A 24,099-nucleotide genomic window follows, 5' to 3' on the forward strand; every position below is an offset into this window, starting at 1 on the left:
CGCCCGAGGGGTGTGGTAACTCTGCTCCTGAAACTGGGCAGCCCGTCCAGGGATCCATCCCCAAGACCGTTAGGCTCTCTCATTCCTCTCTGGGGCAGCTCTGGTGCTGACACTGGATTCCTCTGCCACTTCCCAGTATTCTTCCTGTGGGCATTGACCTTGACATTCTTTCATTCAACAAACCCGCACCGAGTGTGGGCTCTGTGCTGCTCAGGTGCTTCGCCGAGCACCCGTAGAGCTGGGCTGTGGAAACAGTGGCCAAGAGTGAACCCTCCACCGAGTGCCCAGGCCGACGGGGACCACAGAGCATGCCCAGTGGCCCCCAAACCCCTGAGCCCCTCACACACAGTTGGGGACAGACCAGTTCAGGAAGCTTACTGCCAAGTCACCAGCTGCTGCGCGACAAGCCACGTGCAGAAGTGGAGAGACGGAGAAAAGAAAGCAGGGTCGGGTGCGATTTGTCTAAAACAATTTCTAGGAAAGTTCCAGGCCTGCCTTTGGCGGCAGGGGAGGTGGAGAGTATAAAAGAGACTCCGAGGGGAGAGTGTGTTTCTCTAGTTCCTTGGGGTGGGGGAAGGGTCTAGAAAGAACTCTCGCGTAAGACAGGCTTTCTTGTCTGCATGCAGCACTATTTGTGGGGTAATTGCTCTCTGTTTTCCTTGGATTGGGGGAAGGATCTAGAAAGAACTTCTCGCGCGTAAGACAGGCTTTCTTTTCTGCACGCAGCAGCTATTTGTGGTGTAATTGCTACGTACCAAGAATACAAGGACTTCAACCCCAGTCCTGCCCCCCAGGCCTCCCAGTCTAGTTGGGGGGAGGGGGGAGCGGGCAGGCAGGGAAGCAGCTCTGCCCTCCTGGGGAGAGAGTAAAGATGAAAGGGGAGGGAAAGGGGCAGGAGAGGTTCATGGGACGCCACAATCGTAAGTTTAAAAGGTTCACTGTAGCTGACGTTCCATCCAGCCTCAGTGTCCCTGGAAACCCGCCTTCAATTCCTGAGCATTCGGACTCTTGCAGGCAGCACCAAGCGGGGAGGGAAGCAGACAGGGAGAGCTTTCCAGAAGGGGCCTGCAGTGCGGGTCATGGTCACACAGAAGCCCCGGGAGGTGTGAAGGGAGCAAGGCTGGGCCTGGGCTGCCCGCCCAGACCCATGAAGACTGCTCCCCAAGCTGGTCAGCCAGAGCTGCTCTGAATAATGTATGAAGCTGGCCAGCCCTGCCGTCAGCGGCCTGGCCCCAGCGAGCCCTGGCTGTGCCCTCCCGGCTGCCTGGCCCGCCGCCCGATCAGAAGCCGCCTGGGGCTGCCCAGCGGAAGCTGCCTCTGGCCCGCTTGTCTCGGCTAATATTCCTTTACCACCGCACTCCCTCAGGCCGGCCTGTTCGCCTCATTATCTGGAATACCCAGCTTTCCTCCTCCACTTCCGTTCCAGTGGGTGGGAATGTCCGTCAAGCCCCCGCTGTTTATCCCTCCGGCCCTTGGCCGTGCGGAGGGCAGCTGCGTGGGAACTTTCCTTTCCTCTCCTCCCGGAAGAGATGGAAACATCGAAGCCGGGAGCAACTTTTTCAGCTTCCAAAGAGGAACTGTAGCCCTACCCTCAGAGTTTGGGGTGCACCAAGGGGTCCCCCATGCCCAGATCTCAGGTCCTGGGAGTGTAGCTCAGCCTGCCAGGTGCCATGTTCTGAGGCCAAGGGGACCTTGACCTTCCTAGGACTCCCCAGAGAGCCAAGGCTCCTCTAGAAAGCAATAGCTGGAAATCCAGCAAGAACCCAGAAGGGGGGGCAGTATGGGCCCCGTCCCACAGGCAGCACACTGGTTTGGGAGATGGGCAGCCACCCCCAGAGTGGCTGCAGCAAAGGTGGGCGCGCCAAGCCTGCATCCCTTAGCAGCGGTGACGGATGGGCGCTGACCTTTCCTACCCTTCCTCTTGGGCCGGCTGGGGCCAGTGGCCGTGGTTGGGTACATGGGGTAAAGGTTTCCTGGGTGAGGCCGGAAAACAAAGCTAATTGGTCAGACAGGACCCTGGCCTGGCTGTAAGCTGAGTTGCTCAATAACCTACCGGCTGGCCTGGGGTGGTGTTCTCTTTGAAGTCGTTTCTAAACACAACGGGTCCTTCCCTGCTGCTTCAGAGGACATGGCCTTCAGAGGCTGCCGGAGGCTCAGAGCAGTGGAGACGGTTCCCTTCTCTCCGTTACTCAATCCCCGGCATCCAGACAGCCCGACTTCCCACTCCATGGGCCTCTGCAGAACCCAGCTCTGCGGCTGCTACAGCTCGGGGCTGGGACCAGCCCATCCTGCCCACGTGCCCGTCGCTAGGGTGCGGTGCATCTCAATGGTATACGTCCCTCATCTTCCCCTACATTGGAATGAATGGGAAATCACTAGCGGACAGGCTCATGCACCCACAGGAATGTGCCCTCCAACCCTGGGCACTCTGTGCTTCCCCGCCTTGTTGCTTCTGTCACCTGATAACCCAGTGACACTGCTCCTGGAGGGAGAGGATTTGGTCCCCAGGGAAGCAACCACCCAACATCCCCTCGAGGATGTTCAAACCCCAGGGTTCACTCTGGAGGAAGGGGAAGGGGTGCATTGTGTCCTCTGGATCAGCAGCAGTTTGGGGGAGACTGGGCTCGGGGGGTGTAACGATGACCAGAGTACCAACAGCCTTGGGAGATTTGGGACAGTCCCCGGGGGATTTCTGATTTCCAGTGGACCACCGTGTTTTGTATCCATGTTCCCCTGGACTTGGGGAAGGTCAGAGCTAGAAATGACCTTAGGGATGATTTGGCCCAACGTCCTCTTGCCTCAGATGAGCAAGTTAAGATCAGAGAAGTCACACCTGTCTGGGGAGGCTCAGTGAGTCCGTGCAGATCTGGACCCTGAGCCCAGGTCTCCTGAGACCCAGGCCTAGGCTCTGCCCGTTACCTTTCTTGTCTCTAGGTTTTTATAGGCAATTCTCTTGCCCTTTTTACTCACTCCTCCCCACTTCCACTCCAAGCTCACTGCCCACTCGCTGCCTTCCTTCTGGGCCTGTGAACCTCTCTGTCTTATAGGGAAGAGGCCAAGGGAAGACGTGAGGTCTAAGGCAGGAAATGTCCTAAAAGGCACAGAGCAGAGATGGCATTTTCTCAGCCAACAGTCGGTCTCTTCCATGAAAGGGACTTCCTGTCTCTACTGAGACTGCCAACAGGCAAACTGACAGGAAGCATCAGCCAGAAAACCGAGGAGGAAAGAGAGGCTTGGTCAAAGTGCCCCGACCCTAAGCCAGCCAAGCCCTCCCATGACACATAAATATTTATACCTCGGAGGAGAAGGAGACCAGGCTGGCCTTAGAGTCGAGGTCGCCCGTGTCCAGTTGCTGGCATGTTTTTATGGGGTTTTGATGTCAACAACAATGTAGAAAGCTGCAGCCGCTCCGGCAGGGAGCCTCCTCCGCACCACTCCCCTGCCAGCCCTGCGCCCATCTGGCCCTCATCCATCCTCATCACTCGGCCCCTGTAGCCACATTTCCCTCCTGTGTCTGAACTGACACCTACTCATGCTCCATGAATATGCAATGCCTTCCCTTCTGGACAAAGAATGACCTTGAGGGTCTCCCCAGGGCTGCAGCCAAACTTGGGACGAAGGGTTCTCCATGGAGACCATTTCCACTTGGCCACGGGGTGAGGGGATTAGAGTTGAGAGACAGGTCGTGGGCTGGGGGGGCTGAGGCGAGATGTTTGCATATGCCCATCTCTCTGGCAATAGCCCTCAGCCTCAGTGGCCTGAGAAATACCAAAAATTGTGTCAGAAGACGGCCATGTTAGAGCTCCACCCTGATGATGGCTGGCCTGGGCACAGCTTGGAATCCAGGGAGGGCACCAGCATCCTCGACTACGAAACGGGTTTCTCCGGGGGCTATTCTATACTGTGATCTGAAATCACGGGTCTGAGCGCGTAGGGGGTGAGGAAGTCGAGGTGGGGTGAGGAACGGATGGGAGAATAGGACTCGGATCATTGTCTACTTGCAGAATTTCGACTGCAGGTATAATTGGGGCATCACTGGGGCTCCCCTGCTGCCTACGTGCCAGGCTGTAGGTGCCGTAGCTTACACTGAATCCTCACCACCACGCTGCAGAGCCGGAGTCAGACCCGGGGGAGGTGGCTGCGCTCCATCTGCTCCTCCCTCTGCCTGCTACTGCCGCCCAGGGCTGGCGAGGGGCTCTCCCCAAGGCCTGCCTGCCCGGGGTGGGGCCAGAGGTCTCCCTGCTCTTTTTCCTGCCTTTTCTGAAATGTTCTCCTCAGGGCCTCTGGTGGCTGTTCCTCTGTTGCCCCAGTCATGGGACACGAGCCCAGCCCCCCGCACCCCAAGCAACGCGAAGTGAGTCGCATGCTCCTGTGGGAGGTTGGTTGTCATGGGAACTGGGCATTGACCTTCCCACTGCCCAGTGAACAGCCCCACCTGGCCCAGGACTGCTGGTGGGCACCTGCCTAAGGGGTCCTTCCCCCGCGCCCCCCACAGAATGCCGGGTCCCCTCTCCTACTGGCTCCTCTCCACAGTCCCCCAGGTTCCAAGCTCCGTCACAGCCAACTAGCAAGACTGCTCTTTAAACCGCCCAGGGCGCTTTACTCTCTGGCCCCTGTGCCCGGCTCAGTTCCAGCCCATCTCTGAACAGTCAGAACCCTACGAGTGGCTTCTCCAGGAGCCTCGGACCCTGAGGCTGTTGCATAGCAGGTGACGGGCTCTGCCCTCCAGGGAAGGCCACTGTGGCTTTACCTGGGGCTTGTTTTGTCTCCTCACATTCTGTGAGCCATGAAGGGGCCTGAGGAAGCCCAGCCTTAGGGGGCAGGTGGAGTTGCCACCTGAGATAGGTAAGGGGGGTTCTATCTCCACCTCCGGTCCTGCCAGTGGGCCGAGGAGGAAAAGCCCTCAGAGGGAGCCCCCAGGCCTGTGGGAGGACTGGGTGGGGTCTCAGGAAGGAAGGAAGGACACAGGCTGTTAGGACGCCACAGGTGGACGTGGAGAAGAGAGAGGATGCCACGCCCAGAAAGGAGCAGGGAGCTGCCCGAGAAAGCACCAGGGAGGGGCTGTGGGTTGTCCGGGGGGGGGGGGGGGGGCAATTGAGATGCCCAAGGCCTGCTGCCTGTGTGTCACTTGCCTGGTCTCTGCTTGTTCCTCTGTCACTTTAGTGTTCGGAGAAGTCCCTTTCCCTCGCCAGGCTGCTTCAGGGAAGCCGAGGGAACCCCGAGGGGCCAGATTTGGGTCTCCAGGTGGTCAGAGCTGAGAGCGTGTGTGTGTGTGTGGGGGGGGGGGGGGGGGCAGAGGTAATGGGGCAGCTGGGCCCAAAGAGAAAACCCCAAAGAAAAGCGGGGAACTCAGCTGGGAGAGAAGGGAGCCACTGCTCCCCGCCCCCACCCCCCGCAGGCCCTCTCTAGGCCCTTCCCTGCTGCCCCCAGGGAGGCGGCCACTTGCAGGAGGGAGCCCTGTCCCCGTGGGGAGCGATGGGGGAGGCGTCCCCCTCCCAGAGCAGGCTGTCATCGGGCTCCTTCCCCGGGGGGCTGACTCACATCCCTGGAGTGACACCCTGGGCCCTGTGCTAGGAGCCGCCCAGCTCCAGGGAGAGGAACAGCGCTGGTGTGTCATGCGGCCGCCAGCAGCATCTCCCTTCTCGGGAGGGAGGTCGGGGACAGGCTGGCTTTGTGGCTCGAAAAGGCCTCCCATGTTGTCAGAAACCATCTCCAGCGGATCCCTCCCCAGGGCCCTGTGCGGTGACACTCAGAGGGGCCCTCCTTGCCATCCCCCCCAGATGAGTACATGGCATTAACTGAGAGTTAGCGGGAAGCGGAAAAGCACGAGGGAGGGGCCGAGAGCAGCTCGGGTTTGAGAGCCTGGAGGGCTGAGGGGAGAGGGACCTGCCACTGGGGAGACCCTGGAGCTGGCGGGCGGTCCTGGGCAGGCAGACCCTGGCTGGGTGGGCATTTTGAAGGCTCTCAGGTGGCTTTTAAGGGGATGGGAGGAACATGGGGCCAAACTCTCTTATAGCTTCCGGCCCTTCTGGCAGGTGTGTGTGTGTGGGGGGTGGGGGGGGGAGGCCAGGGAGAGGCAGGCAGCGAGTGCCTCTGTAACTCCACTTCCGATTCTTGCTGACAGCGCTCCTTTTTGTTGACTTTTTGGGTATTAGTAAATCCTACCCGAGACTGGGCAGGCACCCAGCTCTCTTCAGGGAAAATTATTTCCCAACTCTATTTGGGCGATGGTTTCTGCTGGAGCAGCTCTGGCTGAGCGATGGCTGCCTCTTCCAGGAGACAGCAGGGGGGACCCTCAGCAGGGCCCCTGCCTGCGGGGGTGGCCAGCTGGCATCAGCCTGGGCCCCCGGGCCAGACCCAGGCAGCCCTGTGCACACTCGTGCACCCACACGCACGGGGTCCCGGACACAAGCTTGTCCAACTCTCTGTCACTTCCCCTCCCCCCGAGGACTCCAGCCCCCAGTGTGGGACACTTTTTGGTTTCCCTAAGAAACCGCATTGGGAAAAGGAGAATTGCGGGGAGACCTTGCGTCCTGAAGATTATGCAACTTATTCGATAGCCACGTGAGTGGTTAGGATAAGCCCGAAACTGCTCCCACTTCGGTGTGTCTCCCAAGCGCTGAGAAAGGAGGAGAAAGATATCTCGTGTCCCTCATGGGGAAGCCGAGGCACTGATGAGGGAGTAGAGTGTTGCAGGCCACGGTCAGCTCTGGTCTGCCCGTCAGGAGGCCTCTGAAATGTGTTCGGTAGACAGGGTGCCAGCTCCCAAAACCTGCAGGTGAGCAGGAGTTGGAGTCCGGAAGCCAAGGCTAGAATCCTGCCTCTGCTGTGTGGCCTCAGACAAATCACATCACCTTTCTGTTTCCTCGGTTGGCAGAAGGGAGCCGTTAGTAAAATGTGGGAAATATCCTGTATTGCACAAGGTTGCGGTGAGGATATAATAAAATATCAATGAGAAAGGGCCTTCTGAGGCTCTTGCCACAGTTTATCGATCCTGATTCTAAGAACAATAATACATCGCATGTTTCTAAAGCACTTTCCAAATACATTATCCCGTGTAACCCTCTCCACACCGTAAGGAATCGGAATTTTTATTTTATAGACACGGCAAACTGAGGCAATTCCCCAGAGTCACACACTTTTAAAGCGATGGAACAGAGAAGCAACACCGCGATCATTTTCTTTAAAAGCTACACGACTGTAATATATTTTACCCTTCCTTGCCCCAAGGCAAGTATTACATTCCTGTTTTAGGTCGTTTGGAAAAAACAGAAAGCCACACAGAAATGAAACACTGCTCACTGTAAGCTAATTATCCTGAGGTAACCACCGCTAACATTTTTATGAAATCCAGAATCCTCCCATTGCTTAGAAAAACCGTATGAATGCGGGAATGCACTGGAGACAGAAAGAGCTGATGCACCGGCTAGGTCAGGCCTGGAAATTTCCAGGATTAAGCTTTCCCATTCTGGACGAATGCTGGGAAGAAAAGAAGGATGTTTGTGGAGAACAGGAAGAGGGAGAGTGTCAGGCGCGCAGGGCCAAGGCTCAGAGGTGGGGTAGCGAAGACGGGCACATGGACCTGGTGCGCCACGGGCCTGCCTTCCCACGGTAGACCAGACCACTGCGGCTCTGTTATCAGGGGTCCCTGAGTTCCCTGGATGTGACGCGTAGGAGGGGCCGCCAGGCATGGCCTGGCCTTGATGCCAGCCTGGGCCCTTCTGGGGGGCTCTTCTAGGTTTATTCGGTGCCCAAAGGCAGTCGCTCCAAAAGAGCTGCTCATTAATTCAACAAGAATTTCTGTGGAGCTCAGACAGCCGCTGGCCGTGGCTCTGGCACCGGGACAGGCCAGGGCCTGGGCTCCATGTTTCCTCCCCACCGCCCACCCCACCCCCAAGGCTGCCCCAGCCCGAGCCCCATCTCCCTGTCTGCCCCCTGCACTTGGTGCCTGGAAGAGAGGAAGTAGCCATGAGCGTCACCTGCTCGCCCATGGGAGGTGTTACTGACGCTGGCAGAACAGGCGCCCTATAATTTTTGGACTGGTTACAATAATGGAGCTAATCTGGTGCCTTATCACCGCGCTCCTGGGTGAGCGAAGGGGGAAGAGAGGCCCGGACCTGGCTCAGAACCACCCCGGCACAGAGCTCTGTACTTGCCCGGCTCTCCCAGGGGTGGTGGAGGCTGCCCCCCGCACCCTTGCCCCCTTACCTCCCCCCCTCCAGTGGTGCACTGTCACAACACAGCAGCGTGGCGATGGCTGAAGCCAATTCCTGGGGCCCCAGACGCAGCTCCACAGGACAGGGCAGGGAGTGTCTAAGAGTCTGCTGTGCACCCGCACCTGGCCGGGGGGGTGGTGGTGGTGGTGGTGGTGAGCGCACACATTCATGCATTCTCACGGCTGCACACGTTCATGCATTCTCGTGGCCAACCCGTTTTATGTGGAGAAGGGAGGGTCACCCCGTGCAATGCTTTCACTTTACAGCTGAGGAAGCCACAGCTCGGGGAGGCAGGATGACTTGCCCTAGAGCAGTGATGGCGAACCTATGACACGCGTGTCGGAGGTGACACACGAACTCATTTTTTTGGTTGATTTTTCTTTGGTAAATGGCATTTAATTATATAAAATAAATATCAAAAATATAAATCTTTGTTTTACTATGGTTGCAAATATCAAAAACTTTCTATCTGTGACACGGCACCAGAGTTAAGTTAGGGTTTTTCAAAATGCTGACACACCTAGCTCAAAAGGTTCGCCATCACTGCCCTAGATCATTCCGCTGGTTAGCAAAGTCAATGTTAGCCCTAAGTTTATCCTGTTGCTGGAGCCTCAGAAGACCCACAAGATGCCTTCCTCGAGTCCACTTGCTGAAGGTGCTGATGGGTGGGGAAGCCCAGGGCTGAGAAGGAAGAAAGAGGCAACCCACAAGGGCATCCTCCCGTGGGCCCTGAAGCTGTGGCCTCTGAAACCCGGACTGGAAGATGTCCTCACTCGTGTCCTCCACCCAGCGACATACCCAACGCAGCTGCCCTCCTCCTCTCGCTGGCCCCTCAGCCCACCAGGTGGGCTTTTGATAGCACAGCCCGTGGTGCAGGGCAATGGGAGGTTTACCAACAGGTCACATGCTTGCTGCGTGCCAATCTTGATTTTTCTCCTGGCAGCTGGTCAAGTCTTCCTAGTGGCTTCTTCTCATGCCTGCCAATCCAGGGCTTGGAGGAGCTACCGGTGAGGGACTACCTCGAGGGCAGCTGATGGGCTGTTTGTACTGATTCTCAGACTTGTGATCCCTGCCCTCTGATTGGATGAAGAACAAAACCCCAGCTTCCCACCAGAACCCCAACCGAAAGTTCCTCGCTGATGACTAATGTGCGTCTAGTTGAGGCCAAAATGCTTTGAAACATTAGACAGCCAAGAAAACAGAGTTTCTTGGCTTTGGCCAAGGGAAGATGGAGTAAAATCTGACACGACCTCCCAGTATGTGAAGGCGCAGTGTCTGGTTGTATGATGACGTAGCAGATGGGAAGGAGGGGAGGAGGAGCGAGGCATCGGGCTGGACATGAAGGAGAGTTTCCTGAGGTCCAGGTGATGGAACATGGAAACGTGTGAGTGACGTGTTTTAAAAAGAGGCCTCGGTGTTGGGTGTAGGGTGGCCCTGCTTGGAAGCTGGGACTGGGTGAGTTGAATAGTCACTCGGTCTCTTGATGCCTAGTGACGTGAGATGGGAGTTTCCTTGCTCTAATCCACAAAGATCCCACCCAGGGAATGAATCCTGAGATATGATGACACCTTCAGCTCTCCACAGGGGCTGCAAGCCCTCCCCTCACCCCACCTCAGGACTTCAGGAAGCGAGAAAATAACTCCAACTCTGCAGGAGACAGAGGGAGACACTCCCAAAAAAAAAACCCCTGCTTCCTCCTCCCAGTGCCGGTGGCTGCATCTGGGGGAGCTCAGGTGGGAAGGTCCGGGCAGAGAGCCCAGGGTCCTTCCACTGAGCTTCCGCCCAGGGGTCCTGCCCACCGCTGCCCGGCTTCCTCTTCTCCCAACCTCTCCCGCAAAGCAGTGTCCACAGCAACTTAGCACCTCACGAGGTGATGCCATACATACAGGTGTTTTTCGAGACAAACGACGGGCTGCGGCCAGGGCACACACTGGCTGCGGTAAGTTAGCAGGACATGGCTCCCCCGAAATCTGTAGTGCAGGCTGTAACCGCCCCTGTGTCTGCCTTCCAGAGGAAGCAGGCCGCAGCAGGCGGAGGGAGGGATGGGGGAGAGCAAAGCCTTCAGAGTCAGCACAGAGGAGTCCACATCTACACTTGGTTGATCGCTCTGAGAACGTAGGCAAGGTTTAGCCTCGGCGAACCTCAATGTGGCTGTCATTCTGACCTCCTCCGAGCAAAGTTGCACAAATGAAATGAATGAAATCCAAGTGAAGCGCCCAGCAGGGCCTCCAGGAACCAGTAGACACTCTTTATCTGATAGTTCCCTTCTCTGTTGACTTTGGCTTTGATCACCAGCATCAGTAGGCTAAATGGAGTGGAAGGAACTTCTAAATCCCGGCAGGTGCACATGGTGAATTGGTTCTTTAACTCGATAAGGCAACGTTCTCACTTGCTAAGACTTCCCGAGAGGGCTTGTTGGACCCCACCCCTGGTGAAGGTGGGCCCAATAATGTGCATTTCTGGCAGGTTCCCTGTAATGCTGGTGCTGTAGGTCTGGGCACCACGCTTTGAGCAATGCCTTAAGGAATATTTACAGAATGGGGCCAGACGTCTTTAAAAACACTACCCAGTCTTCTTAAACCCTCTGCCTGGGGCTGAGATGGCTTCTGGCTATAGTTTAGCTATCCAGGGTGCCGCTGGTATGTAGGGAGAAGGTGAAGGGCAATAGTGACCAGGACCCCATGAGGATCCCATCGGGATCCTGTCACCTAACGAAGGAGAAGAGGCCCTTTTAGGATCATAACTTTTGCTCAGCAGCATGGGACTGAGTGGCTTTGGTCCTGCTCCCTGAAGACATGCTCCATGTCACAGAGAGGCTAGGAGGGTCTGATCCAGGGCAGCCTGCAGCCTCCTCATTTGCCTTAAGTTGCAAACTGAGGACACGTAAGAATCTCCTGGGAAGCTTGTCAATCATCCACATCCAGGCCCCATCTTCGGAGCCTCTGACTCAGCAGATCTTGGGTGCAGCTCAAGAATCACGCCCCTGCCTCCCAAACCACACCCTGAGGAACACACCTGACGAGGCTCTACCCTGAAGCCATCCTGTTACCCACAGGGACACTCTAGTCAGCCATCCTTTATGCCACCTTCTCAATCAGTTAAACCCCACAAGGCTGAGTTGCTCATTAAGTCAGCAAGTATTTATTGAGCACGTGTTGCATACCAGGTACTGTGCTCAAGCCCAGAAAGACAGTGCTGAGGAGAATGGAGGAACTAGGGTAAGGAAAGCAAGGCTAAGGGGGCGCCATGGGAGGAGACACCCACTCTTGGGGGCAGGCCTGAGCCCCAGGGCGGGCCTCCTTCACACCAGTCCTGGGAAAACAGACCCTCCCTGTCCTTCGGGAGCTCACAGTCTAGAGCAGGGACTGTGGCTTTGGCGGAAGTGGTGCCGGGGCTGAGCGGGCACCCGCCTTGTGAAGAGCTCGGGAAAGTGATCAGAGGGAGCGAGATGTGCAAAGTCCTGGGGCGGGAAGAACCTGGACGCTGTGGAGCTGAAAGCGAGCCTGAGAGCTGGGGCGGGAAGGAGGGCCGGGGCAGGGGCGAGGGCCACGAGTCGGGCCTGTGGTGTGGGCCTGGCAGGTCGTGGTAAGGGTTTGGGGTCTCATGCCTAGCGCCAGGGGAAGCCACTGGAGGGTTTGAAGCAGGAGTGGTGCGGTCCATCTTACAGTCTGAAAGAGCACTCTGGCTGCTGGGGGGGAAGTGAGGCAGAACCAAAGGAACCAGGGGGTTACCTGTGGCCAGCTGAGAGGTGGCTTGGCCCTCTGGGTGGCACTGAAGATGGAGAGAAGTGGGTTGACTGGAGAGGGAATTTGGAGATAGAACTGACCCAGGTGAGGAACTAAATGCAAAGGGGAGAGGAAGGCAGGAGTCGGCGGTGATGTCTCGTTTCTGACTTGAGCAACGAGGTGGGTGGAGGGGCCACTCCCTGAGTTGGGGAAAAGAGGAGAATGTAAATGGAACATGAGAGCTCACCTCTGAGTGTCTGATACGCGCTCGATGTCTGTGAGATGTCCACAGTGAGGAGTGTTGCTCCATGAGTCTGGAGTCAGGAAGACAGGCCCCGTTCGGAGTGGTGACCATGGAGATGGGCATTGACGTGGATGAGGAGGAGGGAGAGGCCCAGACCCGAGTTCTGATGAACTGTGCTATTCAGAGGCAGGGATGGGAGGAGGACCCAGCAGAGACTGGGAAGGGACAGCCAGAGGGGGGAGAGCGCGGAAGGGGATGCTTCCAGAGCAGACGGTCATCTCTGTGAAAGGCTTCACAGAGCGGCCTCACACAGCAGGACCGAGAGATGCTGGGGCAGGGGACAGGGGAAGCCCAAAGCTTCGCGTCAGCAAAGAGAAGGAAGCCCAAGCCGCCGTCACCGGCAGTTCAAGTGTGTGCCCTTGGCTGAGCCCAAAGCCCTGCCTGTTTGGTGTCCCCAGGCACCTGTTGGCAGAACCATTCAGCTGCCCCACGAGACCACCCACTGGGACCAGGACTCTCCCCTCCTGCCACAGCCCTGCCGGCACAGAGAGGGGTGCTCACCGCCCCGAGATGCCCACCCTCTTCCTGGGGAAGCTGATGGCTACTTGACAGCCACGGGCAGACGGACAGCTTGAGTCGGGAAATGAAGTCAGATTCTCATTGCCAACTTTGCTAATGTGTCTCTTGCTACTCCGTCATTAATGAAGATGCCAGTGGGTGGACCAGGGTGGAGGGGAGGTCCTGGGCTCTGGCCTCGCGTGGCCAAGAGCCCGGGGTGCAGACTCCCCAGCTTGCCCAGGCACTGCCTCCATCTCTTCTGGAACTTTCCTAACTCCGCTCCCCTCTGGCTCCTTCCACCCCCGCACAGCCCCTCCCTCTGCGCCCACCTTTCCAAATGTCCTTAGGAAGAGAGCTGCACCTCCCCGTGCGATTCTGAGTCACGGATATCTTTCCAAAAGTAATGGTGCGTGTGAAACACTGAACCTCTTTTCAAGGGCAACTTCACGAATGGGAGAAAAAGTTTCCTAAACCAAACCGTCTGTTTCCCTGAAGATGCTCAGATACAGTAACATTGGCCTCCTGCTGTGCTGTAGCCTCTCCGGATCCCTGGGGACCAAACCCAGCCTCCAGGATCTCCCCCACTTCTTCCCGCACCCCTGGGCTCCACGTGAGCTGGAGGGTCCCCTCTTCTCCCAGTGTCCACACCACAGGCTGCAGCTGGAGTATATGGAGCTCGTTTGAGGCGCCTCAATTCTGCGCCATTATTTATTCATAATGCTGCAAAGCCCTTGGGGCGGAAAGCACTTGAGAGAGAAAGCAGGCGTGGAACTCAGAACAAACAGAACCCAGCAGGGAGCCCGAGCATCTCGGCACACTTCCCGCCCTTCCAGCCACCCATCCAGGGAGGAACCCACCCATCCAGGGAGGAACCCACCCATCCAGAGAGGAACCCACCCATCCAGAGAGGAACCCACCCATCCAGGGAGGAACCCACCCATCCAGGGAGGAAGAGGCCCTCTCAGCACTGGAAGGAACGCCCACCCCGGGCCCCCTCCCAGCAGAGCCCTGAACCAGCTTGGGGGCTGGGGCGGGTGGAGTGAGTCTCTCTCTCCTCCACTGCAGCCCCCTCATCAGTGGGTCTCCCCATCCTACAGATGTGGTCCCCGATGGGCCTTGGCCTTGCTCCAGGGCACTTGTAACATCTGTCCCTAGGCCTTTGGACCCAGGGACCATGGGCACACACCCCAAGTCAGACCAGGGGAGTGAGGGGGGGTGACCCAGGAGGAGGGGACAGGACAGCTGGCCTGGAGAGGCAAGTGTTGACCAGGACAGGGAGAGGCAGAGAGAGGCTATTTCAGGGTGGAGAGAACAGGGTGGAGGCGTGGCCGTGCAAAGTAACCTGGAGGGTTGGGGGGCAGAGCCTCAGAGAGGCAGGAGGGTGTGGCCCAAACTGTGGGCTCTCCGGCCACGCCTCTGGTTGCAGGTCCTCACATCCCAGCTCTGCCACGTTGCAGCTGTGTGTTCTTGGGCCAGTTGCCTAACCTCTCTGTACTTCAGTGTCCCCATGTGGAAAATGGGGGGTAATGATAGTACCCATCTCATTAGGCTCCGGTGAAGATTGTGTGGCTTCATATGTATAAGCACTTAGGACTGAATGGCACATAGTAAACACTCAATAAATGTTAGTGGGTATCACAGCTGGTGTGTAGGGCACCTGAAACAGAAGGGCCAGCAGCAAAGGCAAGGGCTAAATCCCAAAGAAACCGGCACGCCTCTCTATTCTGTTAAATACGTCGTACTACTCATCAATGTCAGAGGTGGAGCTTGCCCCAGAGCCGCCTGACCCCCACCCCTATTCACAACCACTCCTTCGTCACCAGTGTTTACTGAGCACTTACTACGCAGCAGGCAGCTAGACATGAACGCTATAAAGATGGGTCCACCCAGCCCCCATCCCTGTGCTAAGAGCCCACTATCTAGTGAGAACACAGTGTTCACATGTAATCCCCACAATCAACTGAGAAGTTGTGGTCGTGGCTCAGGCTATGAAGGGGGGGTCACGGTGCTGTGCGGCAGATACCAGGGCAGGGCGGTCCCGCCCGTGTCCCGCCTCCACATCTGACCCATCTCAGCCTCCAACTCCAAGCCCCAGGCCAACACGGAGCGTTGCCGTGGAGGTTGCTTTGCCCAATGGAGCCAAATTGGCTTCCACCCGTCTCTCTTCCAGGCCCTGCCCCGGGGTGACTTGGCACGCCCTGCCCAGGGCCGCAGAGCTCCCGTCTCCTGTGGCTTTCCTGAAAGTGCAGCGGATGCTTCTCGCTGATGATGAGAGGTTCAGACAAGCCACTGAATGATTAAGAGACTGGAAGTGTTCTCTGAGATGGGGAAGCATCGTGCTGGCTCCGCTCAGCCTTGATTCCCAAGACAGATCGGGAGGCACCGCAGCCACTCACTGCCTATTTAGGAGAGAGAAAGCGGGTCCTGGGGAGGATCAAACTCGTGGAGGCGGTGGGGACCGGAGGAAGGAGAGCCTCTGGATTTCAAAACCAAGTTGCTTGATTCTTTGAGGTGGGCCACAGGCACCAGCCAGGCGTCCTTGGCCATCAATGGTGATAGGCTTTCCACTTTGATTCTTTGGTTTAATGACGTCGCAGGGACCTTAAGGATAGAACATCGAGTACAAGTCCCTCATATCACAGACGGGAGCCCGGAGCTGTGAGATGATGTGCCCGGGTCTCGAAGCTCGCTAGCGGCCGAGGGACGAAAGCCCCTGTGGGTCACGGCTCTTTCCCGGCATCGCAGGGATTTGTTCTCTGTGCCTGGGGCCATGTGAGCGCATCAAGAGAGAGAAGCACTTTTGTGAGCGCTTGCAGACGGGCTGCTGGGGAGCCCGCGGGAGCAATGCTGTGCCTTTAAGAATCGGACTGCCCAGATGCCTGGGCACTGCAGCCAGGGAAAGCGCTGCGACTGTGGGCAGCGACGTCAGACGGACAGGCTGCACTTTAAGCACGGACTCTCTAGAAGCCAACATCCCGGCTCTTCCTCCCTGGCAGCAGGCCCGCCCCCTCCAAGCCCTAGCCAAGACGTTTAGCCAGCCGCTGCTGGGCTCACATCTACCCTGTCACCCCTAGATTAGGAGTCGGGAGGGCCAGTGAGTTCCTGGACAGCAGTGACCTCTCCGGCAGCCGGGAGCTCATTACCAGGCAGGGGCCCTAAGGCAGCTCCCCTGACAGTGGGTAGAGATGAAAGCAATAACTTGCTGGCTGTTCTGCAGCCCCTGGTCCCTCCTGGTTTTATTAAAGCCAAAGTGGCAAGCATCCCTAATGAGGATCAAGGCTAGGAAGGCACACAGATCTGGGGCTGGAACCTCCTGGGAAAGAGCACAGGGCGGGGAGAGGTTCCTGGCAAGGCCACCTGTGGCACCGGGCTTTCCAGAGAGGGATGTGGCTACCCGAGATGCCGACTCTGTTTCCTTATTCCCCATATCTCTATTCACTCAACATCTACCTGTTATTTTCCTTATCGAATAACCCAGTCCTCTGTCTCCTGCGTGTGCAGGGGGCCACATCCCCTGATCCACCGAGCCAAGAGCAGCCAACTCCCCACCAGGCCGGGTGAGGCCGTGACAAAAACCCCCCGTCTAACCTCTCCTCTGCTTCTTTGCAGGAAAGCGTGGATTTGGGGGAGATCATGTTCTCCCTCTGCTACCTGCCCACAGCAGGCAGGCTCACCCTCACAGTGATCAAGTGTCGGAACCTCAAGGCCATGGACATCACCGGCTACTCAGGTACCTCTCCCGCCCAAGGGGCCTGCCCTCGGCCACCCGGCAGCCCGAGCGTTAGGATTTGGAGAGAGAAGGAGGAGAACTGTCAGTTTTCACAGAAAAGCAGCTGCTCTGGAGGGACACGCCGTGGGTTCGCATCCCCGTTCTGCCACTTCCTTGCACTGCCATGTTTTGGTTTCCTAATCTGAAAAAATAACTTCCCAGGTTGCTTTTAGGATAAATGAGTTAATTCACATAAATGCTTAGAACTGTGCCAGGCACATAATGAGCACTCAGCAGATACTAGCTATTACCACCGTTCTTTCTCCAGAGGAGGGCGAGAATAGGAAGCGAACACATAGGAGTGGGTACATGTTTGAGGTCCACGCCGCCTGCAGCCGCTCTGCAGTCCCAGTCAAAGGAGCAATGCCACCGAAAAGCCGAGTGCATTTGTGTTTGAGTTTTCCCTGCAGGGCTCCGGGCCTCAGCCTCAGCAGCGGGGAAGCTGCTGGGAACCACAGGAAAAAATTAGTCCTCGTCTAGCCACCGAGGAAATGCCTGCTTGGGGGCAGCTGTAGCAATGCAGCTGGACGTGGGGTCGGAGGTTTGCCCCTTCGCCACGATTCTGCAAGGCTGTCAGAGGAGAAGGTGTTAGAGTTTTGATATCCCCGAGGAGTAGCTTGGGTCCCAGGAGCCTCCATCCACCCATCCACTAGGCACAAGTTAGCCCTAGGAGTGAAATGGGGCGAAGCATCCCTAAGAGCAGGCGCACGGAGCAGGCTGGGCCGCACACGGAGGGCACGTGCAGGAAGAGGCCCGGCTGGCTTCCGGGGCGCCCACCTCAGAGGCTCTGATGACTCGGATCACAGCGTCAAGCCTCTCCCACGGTGCCTCCGAATGTGGATGGGAGTGTAGGGAAGGTTTTCCCTTTTATCCCTTAGTCTAATCTCCTTCGTCTAATCACAGTTGCCATAAAGAGGGGCCGGTCCAGCTGAAAACATCTGGCCCAGGTGCCACCTGGTGGTGCCCTTTGAAGAAGAGGCGGTAGAGGTCTTGAAAAATGAGGTTTCAGGGAAACACCCACACACTTACTGTGTCTTGGTTGCAGCTTTGAATCGCTAGGAGCTTCTGCTTCTAGCCGCCCCCACCCCGCTCCCTGCAGTGCTCTGGCCTCCAGGCCAAAGACTCCCCCAGTTAGCGCCCCCCCAATGCCTCTCCTTCCACCGAAGCTACCGCCACTTATCAGGAGGTGGGCAAGAGCTTAAAGAACCTTTTCAGACATAGTCAGCTTTCTCCAAAAATACAGCCACCGTAGATTTCATTTTAATATCAAAATAAGTGCATGCCAGGGACAGAAATTCACAGAGGACTCTCAAGGCTGCTGAGGCAAATGGGATTTTGCTTCCCAAGTCCCCACACTATCTTCTCGGGTGTAATTAAATTGATGTGCTAGGGAGAGAGCTGGTGGCGGAGCCACTGAGGTCACTGCCGAGGCTGCTCCCATCAGAGGGTTGGGGGCAGAGGCCACGGGCTGAGTCTAACCTCCCTCTCACAGTTGCCCCTCTTTCCCACCTGGGCTTAGAATCTGCTGTTGTCTCAGTTTGATTCTGAAAACGCAGGGGCCATCTTCTTGTCAGGGATTTCTGCCTGTTTTGTTCACTGATAGAATCAAGTGTCTGGAACAGTGCAGAGAACACAGTAAGCATTGGATAAATATGTATTGAATGAGTGAATGAATGAATGAATGAGTGAATGGATTTATAGCTTGCAGAGCCTTATCCGGGTGATGCAGCGGGGGCATACATGCCAAGGGCCTCTCAAACTAGACCCCGTTTTTGAGGATGACTTTGAGGTTACCTTCAGCCCAGACTGCTTTGATGTTGGACTAAACGAGGGAGGGAATGGAGCTTATTTGTGGTCTGTTCTTGATTTATATGGCGTTGACATCTAAAACCAAGGATCTTCCTATTTTCCTTGATCTAAACTGGTCGTGAATCAATCCTCTAAGCCTATCTACTGGAACCATGATAGTGAACATAATTCAAAATAGTAAGGATGGTTTGCCAGGAAGGGGTGGTGAGTCAGTGACTCCCCCATCTCTGCCACATCTGGTCTGTACTACTTTGGATCCAACGGTTAAAAAGTGAGCTTTGGAGTCAGACAAGCTAGGGTGCAAATCTTAGGCAAGTTTCTTCATCTCTTTAAACCCCAATTTCCCTACCTGTAAAATGATGACGAATATTTTATAAGGTTGAGGTGACGTGTAAATGACATGATGCATATAAATCTCTTAGCTCAGTGCCTGGCACATATTAAATGCTGAGTCATGATGGCTCTCGTGACAATGAGGCTGAATACCCTGCTGGCCTTTGTGCCCCACCCTCGGCTGCTTCAACAGCACAGGCTGTTGGAGAGGAGAGGACCTCAGAGGTCGTGTGGAGCCAGCGTCCCACCAGAAGCCGTAAAGTTTGGCCTCAGCACCCTGGGGAACAGTCACCTCTCTGCTCAGTGTCTCGGGTGCTGGTGAGATGGTTGGTTCCTGCAAGGGACGTGCACCACTGGGTTTTTGGATTTGCCTCGTAGGGGTGGACAGAGGGAGGCAGAAGCTGAGGGTCAGGCATAAGGCATTTGCTCCGTGCACAGCCCACGGACAGGTGGCTCCTTCCCAGCCTGGAGACATGGACGTGTGGCCTGCCATGGGAAGGTATGGACACAGGCATGGCAGGTGGTGTGCAGCCTCCGCCTGAAGACACTTTCCAAAGCAGTGTGCACCCTTCAGGAGTTTCGGAGTTGCTATGGTAATGACAGGTCTGGGCGCTGGCTTTCCCTCTTCTCTGCTTGGACCTGAACTCTGTCCCGGGCATATCCACAGGGAGGGAGCCGGCAAAACCAAAAACTCCTGCAGCGGTGCTCAGGCCGCCTCTTTCTTTTTTGCTGAAAATCCTCCTGAGAGGGGGCCCTTTCAAATGGGCCACGGGGGACACAGGTTGATTAAAGTCCCGGGCATATCCACAGGGAGGGAGCGGGCAAAACCAAAAACTGTCCTGCAGCGGTGCTCAGGCCGCCTCTTGCTTTTTTGCTGAAAATCCTCCTGAGAGGGGGCCTTTCAAATGGGCCACGGGGGACACAGGTTGATTAAACACCTCATAGTCTCCCAGTTCCTCCGTAAACCCAGGTCTCCATGTCCCTGTGGTTAAGGCACAGCTGCCACTGCACACTGGCTAGTCAGTGGCTCATCTGTCTACAGAAATGCCTTCAAGGCTTGGGGTTTCTGATCAGGGTCACAGCTCCCTCTAGCTCCCCTGTAGCTGTGTGCCTCAACTGCCACCGGGCAATGCCCAGGAAGCGCGAGGCCTGCTGGGCGCCTGGGTGCCTGGGAGATGAAATACCTGTGAATCCAGGAGCCGGGGGGCGGCTGCTCGGCACCCCACCCCCTGACAGATTCGCATGAGCCCTGGCATCTGGGCAGGAGGGTGTCTCCGCACATCAGTGTCTCCCAAGCTGCTATTACCCGCGAGCCGCCCTCCCGCTTCTCGAGCTGTGCCGCATAAATCACAGTTATGATGCTGCCGGGGACACCTGTGCTACGGGATACAATAGGCGTCACTTCACTGGGATGAGTAGAAAATTCCAGGGTAGAAAGATGACCATGAAACACCCATTCAGAAAACTAAAGAGACAAAGATGGGAGGCCCGTGGATGTCCAGTAAAAGGACGTCTTCTCGCGGGATGGCGAGAATCCAAGATCCCACTGAGAAATGAAACGCCAGCCGGCTGCCCTCACTGCCCCGGCCACAGCTCCCTCCTCCGCCACTGCCCAGAAGTGGGCAGGAACCGGCCTCAGAGGAAGCAGCGAGGGGCTTCCACTTCCCTTCTGGATGCTGGAAATGAGCTTCTCGAGACAATGGGAGCCCTAATCCTCTGCCAGGTGTGGGGCACACGGACAGCACTGTGACTGTCACTGTTCATTGACTCGGACAGCGTTGCTTCTCTTTGGGTGCCATCGGGTTCTATTTTTACCCCCTTCCTCTTTGGTTAATAATGCTGACAAGCCCCCCAGAGAAAAGGACTCCAACGAGGTGAAAGGAATTGAGTGCCTTTGTTCAGCTTCACCACCCTTGGGAGCCAGCCGGCCAGCACGGAGCTGAGATTTAGGGCATTGATTGCATACCCACGGGCAGGGGTCCTATCTGATTTGGGGCCAGCCTTCCCATTAGTGCAGGTCTGTTAAGCGCTCTCCCCAGAATCCTGAGGTCTCTGAAGCATGGCCTGTCCCCAGAGACAGGTGTGCTCCATAGATTACTGGTGCTTTAACTGTTTTAACAACCCACTGGGGGCATCTGCTGACCAACAGTAGACGTAATAGGGCTGCTGTCCCTCTGGTGCAAATGGTGTTAGAGGACATCTGTTTAACACGCTGCCTTCCCTTCCTTCCCGCCGCCCCCGTCGGCACAGATCCTTACGTCAAAGTGTCCCTGCTTTGTGACGGGCGGAGGCTGAAGAAGAAGAAAACCACCATAAAGAAGAACACGCTCAATCCTGTCTACAACGAGGCCATCATCTTTGACATCCCGCCAGAGAACATGGACCAAGTCAGCCTGCTCATCTCGGTTATGGACTATGACCGGTAGGTACGGGCCCCAGGGGGACACGACTCCCTCCGTCTCCTGGCAGCGCAGGGCTTCTTGACCTTGGACCTTGTGGTTCACAGCCCGGTGTCCACCGGCCTCAGGCCTGGCTACAGCCACGGAGAGTACAGGAGCTGGAGGAAGAGCCTGGGCTCCCCTAGGCAGAAGCTCAAGCTTCACTTCCCAGCTGCCCCATTTCCATCGGGGCAGCTCCCCCACCAGTCCCCCTGCATTCAGTCCTGACCATTCCCGTTCCTCCCTCCGGCACCAAGTCCTGTCACCTGTCCTTGAAAAGGCCTCTCTCTCCTCTCCATTTCCGCTGCCGCTACCACTCCCACTTGGGGTGGCTGTGCAGCCTCCATCACTCCCTGCCTCCGCCCAGCAACATACGAAAGGCACGCCTTCTTCATAAGAGACCGCTTTCTTTCCGGCCCGCCCTTCTCAAGAACCACCCACGGCTCCTGGTGCCCAGGCTCTTCCCCTGGACTCTCAAGGATTTCCATAATCTGGACCCAGCACGTCCATCCTTGATTTCTCCTTTATTGGAGATATTTCTTCTCTTCCACTTATCCAAATCCCACTCCTCCATCCAGACTGGCTCAAGGTATTTTCCGACGACTCTAGCTACCAGCACTCCTCTCTCCACTTGTCACTTCTGCCGAGGGAGAAGGAAACGGCGCGGCAAAGCCTCACTCTAGGATTTCTAGCACAAGACCTCGGGCTTAGTAGGTGCTCGGTGAGCGCAGTTGAGCGATGATTGATGTTCTTGCTGAGTGAGTAACTCACCTCCCAGCTGCTGGGGGTATGGAGCAATGGTGCTCAGAGCAGATTGATTTATTTCCACATGCTGATAGCATTTCAAGTGTGGGTGTGATGTGCAAGCCGAGTCCAGTAAGGGAAGAGACCTGGACCCTCCAACTCCCCAAAGTCAGGCCATCTGCCCGTCCTTTCCTGAGACTCCAAACGAGTGTATCACCTTTTGCTCGTCTGTCTGTGTCCAGTGTCCACCCAGGGAGGCGGGCAAAGCATCGCTGTTGCTGGCACCCTGCGGCCCTGCCGAGCACCTGTTTTCAGAGCTCAGTGCCCTGAGTTAGACCTGCCAACAGAGTCCCAGCCCCAGCCCACCCTGAGTGCGCGCCTGGCCCCCCATGGTGGGTCTTTTGTCTCTCACGCAGAGTGGGCCACAATGAGATCATCGGAGTCTGCCGCGTGGGGATCAACGCGGAAGGCCTGGGCAGGGACCACTGGAACGAGATGCTGGCGTACCCGCGGAAGCCCATCGCGCACTGGCACTCCTTGGTGGAGGTAAAGAAATCCTTCAAAGAGGTGGGTGAGGTCGCCCTCGGCCCTTGGCATGCTTGCTGCATGGCAGCGCGCGCTGGAGAATGGCCGTGGGCTGCTGCGAGGCCTCGCCTTTTTGGTTCCTGGGGGGAGGGGGTGTGGGGCCATGCGCTTCTCCCACAGTGTGACGGGCAGGGAGGAAGACCGTGGGCAGCTGCCTGGCAAAGAGCCTCTGATGTGGGGCAGACAGAAAGCAACACTGAGTTTTAGTTGGAAAATAAAAACTCAGAGGGAGCCTTCCCAGAAGCCCCGAATGCTTTCACCAAGGCCCTGGGCCAAGACAGCCCTTGAGGAGCGAACCCCACGGGGGTGAGATCAGAACTTGGCAAGAAATTCGACCTCTGTTGGGAGCAGCAAGTTCCCGAGGCTGCAGCCTGGCAGTCACTGCAGCCTGGCAGTCAGGGGAGACGCCAGAGATCAGCGCTGCTCTAATCTACGTTGGTGCTCGCGAGCGCGGCTGTAGGGCCTCACTTTCTGGCGGGTCTAACAGAGACGCAGTGGACCGGGCACTGCCTGGGGCTCCCAGGATTCGGGCTTTGAACTTGGCCCCTCCTGCCTTGCTGTGTAACCTTGAGCCAGTCCTTTCTCTCTCAACTGCAGGGAAAGCGTCCCCTCTAGTGACCGTTCCTCCGCCCACCTCCACGGGCCTCCACCAGAGTAAGGCCCTGTGATGTATCACCTTGGTGGCCCCAGCCTGCTTTTCTCACGTGGGGGTGGCCAGGCAGGCTTTGCGTCTCATTACGAACGACACCCCCTTCCATATCCTGGAAAGCCTGGTGATCATTCACTCGTCTTAACGGACTCCATGCCTTACAAGTCTAGGGAGCTGCGTAAAATTGGAAAATCCGCTAACAAAAAAATAAAGCATCATCCCTCTTACCACATGGGCCCTCACTTAAAAGCAGAGTCACCTAAAAACAGAGGAATCCCGTCCCCACACTCTGGGACAAAGAGAAGGTGTGGCAGCCGAGCCAGAGGACCTGCCTGCCCCGCTCCTTCTCAGTGGACATGCCCCTTCCAGCTGCTTCCAGCAGTGAGGTGTCTCCAGAGAGACAGGGAGCTGAGGGTTGGAGGAGTGGAATCAGTCCTGGGGGAGCGAGGCCTCGGGGAGCCAGGCTATTGATCTACCTCCCAGGTAGGTGAGGGCCTTTGAAGCTCCCGCCCTGCAGCCTCTGGGGCCCCCAAGAGGGTAAGACATGGACGCAAAGTTCCTGTCCACCCACGGCCTCGCCTCTCCGTCTTGTGGTGGCCTTGCTTTGACCACAGCTGTGGAGCTTGAGTGAGTGAGGCTGGTTCCCCAGCTATGCGGCTCCCAGCCCTCAGGGAAGCCTCTGCCCCCTCTTTTCCAGAAGGTTCTCTCTGGAGAGGGGAGGTGAGGTTCCACAACCAGCCTCCACCTACACAGAAGGCAGCTACTGACTCCAGGCGACTCAGGGACAGCACGTGGGCCCTCACTGAGGTCTCCTCACTGGTGCCGAGCCCCTCCCCTTTAAAAACCCTTTGGTGATATTTAAGAATGTAGCAAACCGGTCAGCATGGTTGGGACGGGGCATAGGATAGGAGCTAAGAGGCCCTGATGGGCTCAGGCAGCTCAGGGTCCCCACCAGGTCTTCAGTTTCCTGGTTGATGAATGAGGGCTAGGCTCCTCCCAGGCAACTCTGACCCTCCATGATGACTGGGC

At 56.9% G+C, this 24,099-nt stretch overlaps 1 protein-coding gene across 1 annotated transcript in view; it reads left to right on the forward strand.

The window, feature by feature from the left end:
* The window catches only part of SYT6 (synaptotagmin VI), a 48,505-nt gene that overhangs the window by 18,778 nt on the left and 5,628 nt on the right, over positions 1-24,099 (forward strand). The window contains exons 4-6 of the mRNA XM_014534553.1: positions 16,353-16,473; positions 20,905-21,076; positions 22,253-22,403. Of these exons, the coding sequence (XP_014390039.1) occupies positions 16,353-16,473; positions 20,905-21,076; positions 22,253-22,403 (444 nt within the window). The remainder of the gene's footprint in view (positions 1-16,352; positions 16,474-20,904; positions 21,077-22,252; positions 22,404-24,099) is intronic.

Source organism: Myotis brandtii, unplaced genomic scaffold (genome assembly GCF_000412655.1).
Source record: "Myotis brandtii unplaced genomic scaffold, ASM41265v1 scaffold131, whole genome shotgun sequence".
NCBI lineage: Eukaryota > Metazoa > Chordata > Mammalia > Chiroptera > Vespertilionidae > Myotis > Myotis brandtii.